A 16,315-nucleotide genomic window follows, 5' to 3' on the forward strand; every position below is an offset into this window, starting at 1 on the left:
AAGAAAAGAGGTTTAATTGACTCATAGTTCCACAGATTGTATGGGAAGCATGGCTGGGGAGGCCTCCAGAAACTTACAATCATGGCAGAAGGCGAAGCGGAAGCAGGCATATCTTCACATGACAGAGCAGGAGAGAAAGAGCGAAAGGAGAAGTGCTACACACTTTTAAACCACCAGTTCTTGTGAGAACTTACGCACTTATCATGAGAAGAGCAAGGGGGAAGTCTGCCCCCATGATTCAATCACCTCCCACCAGACCCCTCCTCCAAAATTGAGGATTACAATTCAACATGAGATTTGGGTGGTGACACAGAGCCAAACCATATCAACAACTGAATTCATGGAGATAGAGAGTAAAAAGATAATTACCAGAGTCTGGGAAAGGTAGTGTGGAGTTGGCAGGGGGATGGGGATAGTTAATGGGTACAAAAAAATAGGAAGAATGAATAAGGTCTATTGTACAGAACAGGGTGACTATAGTCAATAATATAATAATAACTTAATTATACATTTAAAAATAACTAAAAGAGTATAATTGGATTTTTTGTAACACAAAGGGTAAATGCTTGAGGGGATGGAAACCCCATTTTCCATAATGTGATTATTACATATTGCATGCCTGTAGCAAAACATCTCATGTACCCCATAAATATATACATCTACTATGTACTCATGAAAGTTAAAAATTAAAAAAAAAAAAAAGTTGTTTTCAATCCTCGTGGTTGGCTTTCAACCCTCAGGAAGATTTAAGGAGTTCAAGACTTCAATGGAGGAAGTAACTGCAGATGTGATGGAAGTAGCAAGACAACTGGAATTAGAAGTAGAACCTGAAGATGTAACCAAATTGCTACAATCTCATGATAAAACCTGACTAGATGAGGAATGGCTTCTTATGGATGAACAAAATATGTGGTTTCTTAAGATGGAATTTAATTTTGGTGAAGATGCTGTGAACACTGTTGAAATGACAACAAAGGATTTAGAATATTACATAAATTTATATTTGATAAATCAACGGCAGAAAGAAGTTCTACTATGGGTAAAATGCTATCAAACAGCACTGCATGCTACACAGAAATCTTTTCTGAAACAGTCAATCGGTTAACAAACTTTTGTTGTCTTAGTTTAAGAAGTTGTCACATCCACCTCAATCATCAGGAAGCACTACTCTGATCAGTTAGCTGCCATCAAAATTGAGGCAAGATTCCCCACCAGATTACATCTCGGTGAAGGCTCAGATGATTGGTAGCATTTCTCAGCAATAAATTACTTTTTAATTAAGATAGATGCATTGTTTTTTCAAACATAATGCTATTACATACTTAACAGACTATAGTATAGTGTACACATAACTTTTATACGCACTGGGAAACCAAACAGTTCGTGTGACTCACTTTATTGTGATATTAACTTTAGAGGGGTGGTCTGGAGGAAACCAAACCTGTGATATCTACGAATTATGCCTGTACCAAGATGGCAGATTTAAACCCAATTATATCCATGCAACACTGACTATGTATATGGAACAAACACTCCAATTAAAAGGCAGAAATTGTCATTCTGAATAAAAAAGCAAAACCGTAGTATATGTTGTCTACTAGAATCTACTTTGAACAAGGCAGCCAAGTTAAAAATGAAAGGACAGAAAAAGATACACCACAGAAATGTTAACCATAAGAAAACTGGGGGCCAGGCGTGGTGGCTCACGCCTGTAATCCCAGCTCTTTGGGAGGCAGAGGCAGGCCCTGGATCACGAGGTCAGGAGTTCGAGACCAACCTGGCCAACATGGTGAAACCCCATCTCTACTAAAAGTACAAAAATTAACCAGGCGTGGTGGCAGGCACCTGTAATCGCAGCTACTAGGAGGCTGAGGCAGGAGAATTGCTTGAACCTGGGAGATGGAGGTTGCAGTGAGCTGAGATCATGCCATTGCACTCCAGCCTGGGCGACAGAGGCTCTGTCTCAAAAAAAAAAAAAAAAAAAGAAAAGAAAAGAAAAAAGAAAGAAAGAAAGAAAACTGGGATGGCTATATTTATATCAGAAAAAAACAGATCTTGACTGAATCCTGGACCAGAAAAAAAAAAAAAACATTAGTATGATAAATGAAAAAACTGAATGAGGTCTGTAGATTAATTACAAGTATTGTATCAATGTTAATTTCCCAGTTGTATAATTGCACTGTGGCGCTATAGGATACTAACATTTGGGGAAACTGATTGAAAGGTATATGGGAGTTATATGTATGATTTCGTCAAGTTTTTCATAAGTGTATAGTTAGTGCAAATGAGAAGTTGAAAACATTTTAAAAATTCAAATTTCTGCTCTTCCAAAGATACTACTAATAAAAAAAAAACTCACAGGCTGGGAGAAAGTATTCTTTCTCCTAAGGCTGTGAATAATAGTATTTAGTATTACAGTAGAGATAGACATAGACACATGAGCATACTTCACCTCTGCTACTATAATTATTGCTATCCCAAGGAATTTTATACAGAATATATAAAAAACTCCTACAGTTTAATAATAATAAGACAAATCAATTTCTTTGAAGAGTCAAAGGATTTGAAACAACAAAGAAAAAGAAGATATGGCCAATAAACACAAGGTCCTCAACACCAGTCACTGTGGAAATTCAAATCTGAAATCACAATGAGCTCTCACAATGGTTCCCACCCGTCAAATGGCTAAATCTAAACAGCTTGACAGTACCACATGTTGGTATTCATGTGGTGCAGCTGGAACTTTCTTCCATTGCTCATGAGAATAAAAATTATACAACCCACATAGAAAATTTAAGAAACCAATATATTTGCTGCTTAAGTTAAACATACACTTACCATATCACCCCAGCAATTCCACTCTTAGATTTTCACCCAAAAGATATGACAACATATGCCCACACAAATACTTATACATGAATGTTCACAACAGCTTTATTTATAATAGGCCAAAACAAGAAATAGCTCATGTGCCCATTAATGTATAACACTTACTGTGCTATATAGGCATAGAAAGCAATACTACTAAGCAATAAGATGACCAAACCACTGGAAAATGCAAAAACACAGATAAATCTCAGAAACAAACTTGAATATCCACGCAATAATATACTTTTCAACATTAAAAAGGAACAAAGTATTGACACATGGTACAACATGGATGACTCTCAAAATAATTACACTGAATTAAAGAAGGCAGACATTAAAAAGTACATACTCTATATATTTATGTAAAAATGTATTTATGTAAAATTCTTTTTTAAAAATCTACTTTAAAGTGAGAAAGTGATCAGTGTTTACCTTGAAATAGAGATATGAACTGACTGGGAAGAGGCATATGAAAACATATAGATAGGGGTGATAAAAATGTTCTCAATCTTGATTGTGGAGGTGGTTACATGGGTGTATATATTCATCAAAATCCATTTACAGCATACAATTAAAATGGATTCATTTTATTGTATATAATTTGTAGCTCAACAAATTTATTTATTTATTTATTTATTTGAGACAGAGTCTCACTCTGTTGCCCAGGCTGGAGTGCAATGGTGTGATCTTGGCTCACTGTAACCTCCACCTCCCAGGTTCAAGCAATCCTTCCACCTCAGACTCCCAAGTTGTAGGACTACGGGCATGTGCCACCACACCTGGCTAATTTTTGTATTTTGAGTAGAGATAGGGTTTCACCATGTTGGCCAGGCTGGTCTCAAACTCCTGACCTCAGGTGATCTGCCTATTTCAGCCTCCCAAAATGCTGGGATAACAGGCATGAGCCACCACGCCAGGCTTAAAAGTTTTTAAATGTACAACATGATGTTTTGAAATATGTAAAGCACTACATGCCAGCGCAGAATGACTTTCTCTTCAGTGTCTGAAACTGAGACAAAAAGTTTACTAGAAGTCTTCTCTTAATGTATATCCAATATTTTTCTTAGCTAGGGTCAAGTGTATAATGAATTTTTAAAAAAATGGCAAGGCTAGGGTTAGCCCAGAGACTGAAAAACATCCCAAATGAAAAGACAATGAGTTTCAAAGTATGCCAGAATGTTATCATATTGGCATTGGTAAGAGACAGTTGTATAAGATAATCTTAAAACTCTAAGCCACAATATTATGTGAATATTGATGTAAACTTTAGGTTAAACATTATGCTAAAACCTATATTTTCACTATCTTATTTAAATCTATTTATAAATATTTAAGGGAGATACTTCCATTTTATAGATAAAGAAACTGAGATGAAGAGAGGTAAAATACTTGCTCAAAGTCAAATAGATAAAAGTGTCAAACTGGGATTCAGCCTAGGTCTACTAGACGTCAGTGCTCAGGCTCTTTACTGTTTTGCCATTTTACCTCTAATTGTGCTATATTTACTACCTTTTGCATTATAAAGAGGCTCCAGTATGTGAACCTGTACAGATAACTTACAGAGCATTGTATTGGTCTCCTTATAGCTAGCTGTGTTAGTAGGCCTTGGGAATGGTACTGAGAAAGCAGTTTAAACCATGTCTAAAGCATTAGATTTTACAAAATGTCATTTCTATATAATATAGCTATCAAATACTGAGAATAATTATTGGGAGTGAAGAGCTATTGGTCCCAAAGAACTTTCTCTATTTTTAGTCCCTAATCTTCCTGAAAGTCCCACAAAGTTGCTATAAATCACAGCAAAAAGAAGACAAAGGATCTCAGAAAATCTCTTTTTATTGGTGAGAAGACAGCTACAGCAGTCTCTCTTTCTGCATTCTATTTTTCTTTTTTAATGTTGCTTACCTTTGTTTGTATAATTCTTTTGGATTTTTAAGTTTCATATATTTCCTTAGCTTTCCTTCCAGGAGTTTTGCTAATATGGATTTGCTCTATTCAAAATCTCAAAACCATGTGTTTTATTAATTTTTTGAAAATGCATAGTAATGAAGTGATCATGAAATTTTATTAGATTAAAATTATCTACTTTAATGACTGACAAAAAGAAAACATTCAGAAAAGAAAATAGGTTTATCCTATTTAAGAATATATAAAATATTGATATTAAGGCAAAAATGAATTTGAGCAAGTTAATTATATTTGTGCAAGAAATTAATGAAATTTTCATCCTACCTGAAATCACATGCTGTAGTAAATTCTGCTCCTCCACCCAATGCCCAACCTTGAACCAGCGCAACACTTATTAAAGGAAGTCTGTATATTGAAGAAAAAACTGATGTTACTATTTTTAATTTCAATATTCATTTACAAATGTTATTTTTTAAAAAATCTTAAAATGCAGTGGAAACAAAATTATTGCACTGTCTTCATAAAAACAAACACACATCAAAGGATAGCAGAAGCTTGAACCTTTACATCATGAGAAGAAAAACAGTGTAATACTAAACATACAATAGTTCACAATAAATGCCACATAAGTTCATTAAAATACCTCCCTGAATCATTATATATTTTTAAGCTATAGCCATATTGTAACTTACTCCCAAATAAATGGATGCTTTTGTCTAATTTACAGCTCCTGGAACTTCTCAGCAGCTGGCTCTTCAGAATAATTCCATGTGATATTATCTTTGTCCATTTTTGTTGGTATCAGGTTAAAAGTTGGAAAATCAAGGCTATTTCCAAAGGTTGGAAATGTGTTACAGAAGATAGAGCTCCAAAACTGTGTTATGAAGTTTCCTTCAAAAATCTACTCATTGTTGCCTGAAATAATCCACAGACTAATCCTATATAAAGGCATGATTTTGCAGTAAAAATAAATCTTTTACCTTTCCTGTTTGCAAAGACCCACTTTGCAGGGGTGTGTGAATACAAGGTAAATCTAAAATGTTTTCCAAGTATGGAATTTTTGTAGGTTCTGACCTACAATGCAAAGGTGCAGGTCTAAAGTAATTGAAAATTTCCTAATATACACTGCTCCCATGTAGAAAGGATTATTTAAAAAAATAATAACTTCAGATTTATCTATGAAAAAGTCAAATGCAATAGGAAAAGGAGGTGAATAGGGTTTAAACAATGAAGATACTATTTTAGAATAGTAATGTTATGATTCTATTACTCTCTCTAGACTCTCAGATACAATAAGTACCAAAAATACAGTAATGTCCAATTAATAACCTTGCTTAAATAAGAATTTCCTTACTTTTCATAATTTTAAATTTGTCTACATTCGGAATGTGAAAGTACAAAGCTAATCAGCCAAAACATGTCAGTTTGTAACCTCAAACATACCTTGATAAGCCAAGAAGAATTTTTCCTCTTTGCTTCTTTACCTAGGTGCAAAGTCAATTCATATTCCTCAGAAAGCTGTAAAAACTTTCCAATCCATAGTTCTTTTTCTCATCTCCTCTGGATACAGACCACTTCACTACACATTCTACTAATTTGGAATATTAGGTAAACTTTATGTGGCATGTCTTGATCAGTGTCTTTATTATTCTGCTCTAATACCAGTATTTAACTTTCCCAGTATCTATTCCTAAATACAGCTAGTTATATAAGCTCGTTAGGGGATATGTCTTAAATTCTTCTTATCTTTCATTTCTCTTATTTTTAAAATACATATGTATATACTTCATTAACATGTAATTAAATGATTATCCTCTATGGCACAAAAAAATAGTACATCATTAGAATAGATGTAATTTGAAAATTAGCTATTATTTCTTAACTAGTACAAATAATGGAATAGCAAAAAGCTATTTTTGGTCTTTTAGAAATCATATTTTAAAAAGAAGGCTGCATTACCTCATAAATCTTGTTAAGGTGTTTTGCATGAACATGCATACGGCCATTCCATCCTTTAAATAAAAATAAGCAGAAACACAAAGGTATAATGCAAATATATTACATTAAATTTTTTAAATTAAGGTTTTAGAAAGTAATGAAGCCAAAAATATGTCTTTTTTAAACAATGACATTTCCATTTAAAACTCTTTGAGGTTGTCTGAAATGCAAATAATGCTGTATTTGACTCTGTTGATATCCTAGGGCTCCTTGAGCTCAGCTTTGCATGAGGTATTAGCAAAGATGTAGGGATAAGAGACAGATCACATACCCTAGATCACTATGGAGTTCTACTCAGGGTAATGACAGGGGAAAGGCATAAGATATACCCATCTGTTATCCTTAAGATGATAAACATATAAGAGAAGAAGGGAAAGAAGGGAAAAGTTATGTTAAGCTTTCATTTTTAAAAAAATATTTCTAAGGCTTTATCTTGGTATTGCCACAACTTATAATTTTCACAAACAAATTTCCTAAGAGTAGTCCAAACTCATTGCCTTGTCTTTTTTCTAGCTCACATACTTTCTTCAATCCAGTGTAATCTGGCCCTCTGCCTTATCCCAAAATCTCTCCTCAAAAGCTTTTAATAATCTCCTACTTGTCAAATTAAATGACTTTTCCTTATTCATCTTTTCTCTCTCCATAACACGTAGTACCTTTCTTTAATCAGTTTCTTCATTCTCATATTTGTTCTCACTTTCTAGCAACATTTACACTCCTGGTTCTCTTATTTGTTTGTTCTTTTCCAGTCTTCTTCCTTGGCTCTTCTTATCCAGCTAATCCCCTAAATCCATGCAGTTTCAAAATTCTAATCCATGATTTTCTCTGTTCTTTATAATTTCTTTTTTTTGGAAGTCTCATCTACTTCCATATAAAGTGCTAAAATCTACTGGACATTTTCACATTCTGATAGCACCTCAAACTCAGCACGGCAAAACCAACTGAAAGTAAAAGAACTGAGTTTGAATCCTAGGGCTGCCACTTAATAACAACATGAAATTGAGCAAGTCATGACTACGTAATTCAGTTTCCTCATTCATAAGAAATGAGAAATTAAAAAAAATTGCACTATTTGACTTAAAGGATGTTTAGAAAGATGAAAATATACCTAGAAACTCTATAAAAGATTGCATAAGTGTTCTGTGTTAGTGGAAAAAGTTAGTGTAAGAGTTCTGAGCTAGCGGTCAATAAGGCTCAGATTTTTGGTACTATGTTTGACTTTCCCGTTTCACAATTCTCCCACACTCAGTTAGTTACCAAGTACTTCCCCTCGGATCTACCTTAGAAATATTTCAAATATCAATCCCTTCTTTTATATTTTTGCTGCTGCTGCATTAGTTCATACCTGTGTTACTCAAGCCTTGATTAGTACAGTAAGATGGCTTTGCTTTCTCCCACCCAACGACTAATCAGACCCAACACTGATTAACTTCTGAGATCGGCAAGATTGGGTGCATTCAGGGTGGTATGGCTGGAGACAACAGCTTTGCTTCCTAACTGATTTCTGTATTTAATTTCTTTTTCCTCTTAAATATAATCTTCCATCCTGCTACCTGATAAACCTTCCTGTAGGATGATGATGTCTTATAGAATAAAACCTAAATTTCTTGGCAAGGCCACTTGATCCCAAACTATCTTATCAACTTTATTGATTACCATACCCCTCCTCCAAGCATCCTAATTTCACCACACAAACTATTTGCCACCCCTCTAACACCTTACACTTATTGTGGCTCCTGTGTCTTTGCTTTTATCATTCCTACTAGTTGTAATAGGCTGTCCTTCTCTCTACCTATTTCAAGGAATGCCCAGATCATATAATATTTTTCCATCAAGATTTTCTAAATCTCGCAATAACAATTTTCTCTTTTGTGTTTCAACAGTATTTTTATTTTTATGCCTTAATTATAGTCCTTATAAATTGTGTTGTATGAATATGTGTTTAGATGCATTATCAGACACATCATCTCTATAAGATGGGGACTAGAGAACCTAAGAAGTTCTCAATAATTTTGCCAGAGATACAGAAATACAACTATCAAAGTACAAGTATTATACAAAGTGCTTGAACAAACTCAGAAGAGTGTCAAAGAAGAAATTATTCATTTCAATTGGGATGGGGGTAGTTAGACAGGCTTTAGAGAGGAGAAGGGAAGGTGGCATTGCTAGGTCTAGACAGTAAGTCCCTTGATGGTGACAGTATGCCTTCCCCCTCCTCAGACGCTAGTAAAATGTTTTGCACATAGTGTTTGTTGAACTTAAAAAAATTAGATGAATTTTAGATGGAGAACTATGTTGATTTATAAAACAAATGCAGTCAAGAAAAAGTAAAAGCCAATGTGGAAGGAATTTCCTAATCCAAAGCTGTTATCAGGAAGATCAGTGTATCTCACAAAGTGATGAGAAAATTAACACAGGCACAAGGAGCTAAAAAGCTTTCAAAGTAAACTGGTTTATTCTCTGCTAAAAACCTTTCCAATAAAATCTGTTCTATTACCTATATCAAGTAATTTTAATATGCATATTTGCTCTTGCTACATTTAGATTACGTAAAATTCCAATGAAGTATCTAGAATTGGTAGAAATAAAGGTGAGGCAAATTATTAGCCTGTGTACTATTATAATTTTCATTCAAAAGACAAAAGGCACACTAAAAATGTCTATTAGAAGCAGTATGAAGTAAACGGTTAGGAGCACAGTTTCTAAAGCCAATCTGCCTACGTTTGAATCTGGGCTCTAGCACTTTCTAATTAGTTTGACTTTGCCCAAGCTGCTTAACCTCTCTGTCCTACAGTCTCTTATCTGCAAATTGTGCTAACAGTAGTATCTATTTTATTAAGGGAGCTAGTAATGATTAAGTTATGGCACAAAATGAGGTTAGAACAGTGTCTGACATACAGTAAGAGAATAAAAGTTATCTATCATTATTATTAATATTACTAACAATACTGGCAATAGATAATGAGTATGTTTTGGTTTTAAGTGTATCATAAAACAGAAGTTTAAGCAGTAATGGCCAACATGCCCTAGAGATGAGAAAGATTTCATTAAATTTGTCCTCCAAAGTTATTAAGCCCACAATGGTTAAATGCTCTGTCCTCTCACTGGGTTGAAGAAAGCAAATAAGCCAGTAAGAGATATCTGTGATAGAGTAAGCTGTGGGTGAGGAACCAGTAAAAAGCTAGACCTGCTCTAATGTATAAAAGCTGGAAGCTGAGAAGTACTAAAACAAGGTTTTCAAAGTTGCTGCAGACAGTGATATTTTCATGCTATCTGGATGATACCTGAGATCCAACCCTACTCCTCTAGCTCCTTCTCATAAAACAAGGATAAGAAGAACAATGCTCAACCAAAATGCCAAAAGGAATGGTTAACATCATATGTACTCTAAGCCATGTTTAGAGTGGAAAAATGCCCAGCCTGTAGAAGTATCTTATTTAGAAACAAAAATAAGCCCTTTCTTAAGTGCTTGTTGTATGGATTTATTAATTTCCTCAAAATACATGGAAGAGCTTAGAGAAAATTAAAATAGTTTTTTTTTTTTTTGCTAGAGTATTGCTCTGTCACCCAGGCTGAAGTGCAGTGGCGTGATCTTGGCTCACTGCAACCTCCACCTCCTGGGTTCAAGTGATTCTCCTGCCTCAGCCTTCTGAGTAGCTGGGATTACTGGCACCTGCCACCATGGCCAAGTAATTTTTGTATTTTTAGTAGAAACGGGTTTCACCATGTTGGCCAGGTTGGTCTCGAACTCCTGACCTCAGGTGATCTGCCCACCTCGGCCTCCCAAAGTGCTGGGATTACAGGTGTGAGCTACCGTGCTTGGCCGCTTGTCTGTAAATTAATCAGGGTATGGTACAATAGTAGTAGCAAACACAAGGAAGTCAGACAAGAACTTTGAGGTCACCGTAGAAACATAAGCAACAGAGATCGAAGGAACAATAGATCAGGAGAAAAGTAACAAGGAAAGTTAAGGGACAAAGGAGGATATAGTCTTCAAGGTAGATTAAGAACAGAAAGGTTTCTAAATGCCAGACTTTTCCTTGAGGCATTATACTGATCCATTGAAGACTAAGCAGGTTTTTATTTCTCCATATTCTGAAGCTTATAACTGCACTTTGATTACTTATTCCCTCTGAAAAGAAACTTCTTATAGCCTACAGGACATCTGTGGCATCAAATCCAAGTCTTAATATTTAAATATATTTTTTTCTATTTTATTCCTTTGTCTTTCCAATACATAACTTTTCAGCAGGGTTAATGTTTGTATAGTTATCCTAGTGGATCTCCTGGCCTCTACCATCTGAACCAAGAATTAACTGCCTAATAGGGACAGTTGGAGCTCTTTTCCTGCACAATAACCAAAGCATACCAAGACGCGATCAACTTCTTATGGGATCAGTTACACGTAAAAGAAAAAAAAAGTGGAATAATAGATAAGAAATATAATAAAATATTGATAGGGTTGATGCTCTTATGGGTACATGAGGGTTTCACTGTATTAGTCTCTGCTTTTACCTGTATTTTGTAATTTACATTAATAAAAAGCTTTTTAAAACTGAAAAAATACAGTAAAAACATCAAAATAATTATATTTTTATGATAAAAAAGCCACTTAATCACTTCCAAGCATTTTATCACTATTAGAAGGGAATATAATCTAATTGCTAAAATTGTCATATATTTCAGTTATCTCATCATCCTCAGAAAGCAAATTCAGCAAGTAAGTAGATGCTAGTGATGCATCTGTAACAACAAAGAGTAAGTATTTGGATAAAGAAGAGCCTCACTAACAGACAAACTGTTTATAACTTAAAGCCATGATAAGTTTCAGAATGTTTCAGCCATGAGGGGTAGACGCATTTATATGTTGCAGCTGTAACTCATATATAATACATGTATAAGCCTCAAAAGTCCTGAGGCCATTTTAAGTTTCAGCTTTACACAGATTTATAGTTCCTTCTCAAGTATATAGGAATATAGTTTATAGGAAACATGGAAATATCGGGAACTTTACATAAACTATTTCTAGTTCTTGTTAATTTTAAAATCATAATGTGATAAACACACTCCATACTTTATATGTATTGTTACAATTCTTAAAATTATCCATAAATATTCAAAGTGCTTACTTTTATGCTATATATTTCTTATACTATGACTTCAGAGATTTCATAAAAGGATAATAAAGAATTCATCTACCCTATAAAATGCTTTTTTAAATAGCTGGACGTCGGGCCGGGTGCAGTGGCTCACGCCTGTAATCCTAGCACTTTGGGAGGCTGAGGCAGGTAGATCACCTGAGGTCAGGAGTTCGAGACCAGCCTGGCCAAAACAGTGAAACCCCATCTCTACTAAAAATACAAAAATTAGCCAGGTGTGGTGGCGAGTGTCTGTAATCCCAGCTACTTGGGAGACTGAGGCAGGAAAATTGCTTGAACCCAGGAGGTGGAGGTCGCAGTGAGCCAAGATCACACCACTGTACTCCAGCCTGGGCAACAGAACCAGACTCCATCTCAAAATAAACAAACAAAAAAGTACCTAGGCCTGGTGGTTCATGCCTGTAATCCTGGCACTTTGGGAAGCCGAGGAGGGCAGATCATTTGAGGTCAGGAGTTTGAGACCAGCCTGACCAACATGGTGAAACCCTGTCTCTACTAAAAATACAAAAATTAGCTGGGCATGGTGGCCCACGCCTGTAATCCCAGCTACTTAGGAGGCTGAAGCAGGAGAATCACTTGAACCCAGGAGGCAGAGGTTGCAGTGAGCTGAGATCGCTGCCACTGCACTCCAGCCTGGGTGACAGAGCAAGACTCTGTCTCAATAAAATAAAACGAGATCAATGTTTTAAATAAAATAAGATTCTGATCTGAGTTCTAGGCATACTCATTGTAAAGCAGATTCACAATTCCACATTTCCTTGATAAGACTGACAGATGTATACAGCAACAAGTGACGAACATTTGCAGTAATACTACTCCTCAGCTGTTAACCAAGATTTACTTCAGGCATTGAAAAGAGCAGATTACTTGGAGAATGTAGGTACTAGAAAGAATGAACTTTACTAAGTGATTCCTTATTTGAAGCTGGAATAAAAACTCTCTCCATGTTTTCCTGCATGACTTATGCCAGACCAATGATGTATATATAAAACAATAAGCATGTTTCCACTTCCATCTCTAAATATATAGAAAAAGAATCGTGGTCACATGATCTAAAGAGACAGAAACAACCTTCTAACTAAAAGAAAATTAGAAAGTAAAATAACCACTCACTTTGTAGAGATGTTTTCCTAACCAGCTTATATCAAACCCACAACAGTCTATTATATCATTCTGTCTTTAACAGTGTCTTTCATGAACTAAGGTGAACAGTGATACAACCATTTGAGAGATGAAAAATACATATATATAGGTTGAGCTATGAAAATATGAAATCCAAACGCTCCAAAATCTAAAACTTTTTGAGTGCTGACATGATATTGTAAGTGGAAAATTCCACACCTGATCTCATGTACACAAACTTTGTTTCGCGTACAAAATTAATGAAAATACTGTATAAAATTACCTCCAGGCTGTGTGTTTAAGATGTATATGAAATATAAGTGAATTTTTTGTTTAGAGTTGGGTTCCATTCCCAGGATATCTCATTATATATATATATGTAAATATTCCAAAATCTGAAAAAATGTAAAATCTGAAATACTTCTAGTTCCAAGCATTTTGGATAAGGGATACTCAACCCGTATAATCAAATGACTTGCAGGTGACATAGCTAATTATTAGATCTTGGAGGGAAAATCTGTCTTTTCAAATTTCCAGCTTAGTGCTATAACCGTTCAGATACATCACAAATTTAAGTCTAGTGGGGTGCTACAAATTATGCATCATCTCATTAATGATAATGTTTATTAATCTCAAGATCTTTGAAATAAAAATAATAGCTACCTTTTTCAGATACGGTGCTAGTAGGCACTATATATATATTATCTTGAATCCTCACAATAGCTCAGCGAAATATCCACTATACTCCTCATTTATAGATTAGGAAAATAAGATTTAGAAAGATTAAGTGACTTGCCCAATCACTTAGCCAGAAAGTATTGAAACCAGCTTTCAAATCCAAGTTTATCAAAGCCAGTGTTCTGATTAACCAAAAGATTCTTCCTCACATGTGCAAATAATAACCATATACTACATACAGTGGCATGAGACTTATGGAATATCATGAAAACTTTACTTTTTTCCCTTTCTAATTTCATTTCCTTCCTTTCTTTTCTTTTCTTTGTTTTTCCTAGAAGATGTGGTAGAGGGGGAAGGAGCACTGAATTCATGAAAACGAGTTCCTTGGAGGATTGATAAAGGAAGATGATAGTATTTCTACTCTGTCAGGGTAATTCAAAAGCATATTTTTTAAATTTGTTACTACTTCTTGAACTTTACTATGTGCCAGAACTAGGTGATTTATATACATAGCTCATGTAAAACTTCTTATCATGAGATGCTAAAGAGCTTCCACTTAAAGGAATTCAAATTCTTGCTGATTTTAATGATGACCACTTTTGTTCATTGCTAATCTTCCTGTCCTTCATTTTCTTCAGCCCTTCACACTACTGCACCCTAATCTTTAAAAAGCAAAAAAATAAACAATAACAAAAGTACTGACTTCATATGACTGCTAAAGGAAAAGTGATGATATTGAATTTGATCTATCATCTTAATATTACTAATTTATATTACCTATTTAAAATGTTACAGTAGCTCCCTCTAGTTTACAAAGCACTTTAGAATACATTAGCTAACTCAATCCTCAAAAACGCCTGTGAGATAGATTTTATATATCCCATGGAGCTAAGGCTAAGAGGAAATTGAGCAACTTTCTCATTTAGTTGAGTGGCAGACCTATGTCTAAACCCAAGACTTCTCACTCTGCATTAAGAGCTTTTCTTTATCCTATTTTAGTCACAGGTAGGCTCGACTAACCCAGGAATGTGCTATATCAATGTACTTGAAAAACAGAAACACCTAACACCTAGATCTTAGTTTCTAACACCATCCTCTACCATTTTCCATAACCAGGACTCCTTGAAGAAATCACCGATTATATAATTGGAGCAGGGAAAATACAAGATTAACTTGGAGTATCTAATAATACTAGAAAGTAAGGGAGTACTCAAAAAACAAAAGGATAGGGGAGTGTCAAAGGAAGACAGGACTTTGGGTCTTTGGTCTTTGGGCTTCCAATGGCCAAAGCTGGAACAATTTGAGCAACAAAATGAATAACGCATATAAAATAAATATCCATGAGTGCATATTGATATAAATAACTGAATAAATAAGTATGTGAATAAATGGGGAAGAAGACCCAAATCCCCCTTACATAAGAATAATGGACATATATGTCCCCCTTCCAGGAGATGGAATTTATTTTCCCTTCCCCCTTGAGTGTAGACTAAACTTAGTAACTTGCTTCCAAGGAGTGGAGTACGGAAAGTAAATTTAAAATAGAGTAACCAGGCAAACACTATCTTCGCCAGGTGACCAAGGTTAACATCATTAGTGATAAGTCACCTTGACAGCATATTCCCTTGATGTGATGTGATGAAAATAGAAGCTTACCTCTGGTCTTTCTCTCGGAATCCCATAACCCCAGCCTAATATGAGAAAAACACCAGACAAATTCCATTTGAAGGATATTCTACAGAATATCTAACCAGCACTCTTCAAAACTGCCAAGGTCATGAAAAACAAGGTAAGTCTGAGAAACTATCATAGGTAAGAGGAATCTGAAACAATGACAGCTAAAGGTACTGTGGTGTCCCGGATTTGATCTTGAAGCAGAAAAGGGATACCAGTAGAAAAAGTACTGAAATATGAATGAAGTGTGGAGTTTCTTTTTTCTTTTTAACACTTTGTTGAATTATGACTAACAGGTAAAAAGCTGTATATATTTAATGTATACAACTTGATGAGTTTGTAGATAAGTATACATCCATTAAACCATCACCACTCTCAAGGCCCTGACATATACACTACCTCCCAAAGTTTCCTCCCACCCCCTTTATTATTATTATTATTAACTTTGTGTGTATGTGTAACAAGAACACTCAAGACCAATCCCTGCCCATCCCCACCACCAAGCCCCTGATAATCACCATTCCAGTCTTGGCTTCTCTGAGTTTCACTATTTTTTTTGAGACAGGGTCTCATTCTGTCACCCAGGCTGGAGTGCAGTGACACCAACATGGCTCAATGAAGCCTTAAGCTCCTGGACTCAAGCAACCTTCCCGCCTCAGCCTCCCAAGTAGCTGGGACTACAGGCATGTGCCAGCACACCCAGCTAATTTTTTTAATTTTTTGGTAGAGACAAGGACTGGCTATGTTGTCCAGGCTAGTGTTGAACTCCTGGCCTCAAGCAATCCTCCCATCTCAGCCTACCAAAGCACTCATATTATAGGTGTGAGCCACCATGCTAGGCAGAGTTTCACTATTTTAGATTCCATATATAAATGAAATCATACAGTAGAGTTTCATTAATAGTAAAG

General features: G+C 35.3%; 1 protein-coding gene across 9 annotated transcripts in view; it reads right to left on the reverse strand.

Annotated features, from left to right (window-relative positions):
• The window catches only part of ECHDC1 (ethylmalonyl-CoA decarboxylase 1), a 55,867-nt gene that overhangs the window by 20,977 nt on the left and 18,575 nt on the right, over nucleotides 1-16,315 (reverse strand). For 5 of the 9 annotated variants that reach the window (XM_009451752.5, XM_063812020.1, XM_063812022.1 and 2 more), the window contains 2 exon segments: nucleotides 6,736-6,788; nucleotides 5,101-5,181 (listed from right to left, as the gene is read on the reverse strand). In XM_009451752.5, the coding sequence (XP_009450027.1) occupies nucleotides 5,101-5,181; nucleotides 6,736-6,788 (134 nt within the window). 9 annotated transcript variants of the gene reach the window in all.

The sequence above is a fragment of the Pan troglodytes genome, chromosome 5 (assembly GCF_028858775.2).
Source record: "Pan troglodytes isolate AG18354 chromosome 5, NHGRI_mPanTro3-v2.0_pri, whole genome shotgun sequence".
Classification (NCBI taxonomy): Eukaryota; Metazoa; Chordata; class Mammalia; order Primates; family Hominidae; genus Pan; species Pan troglodytes.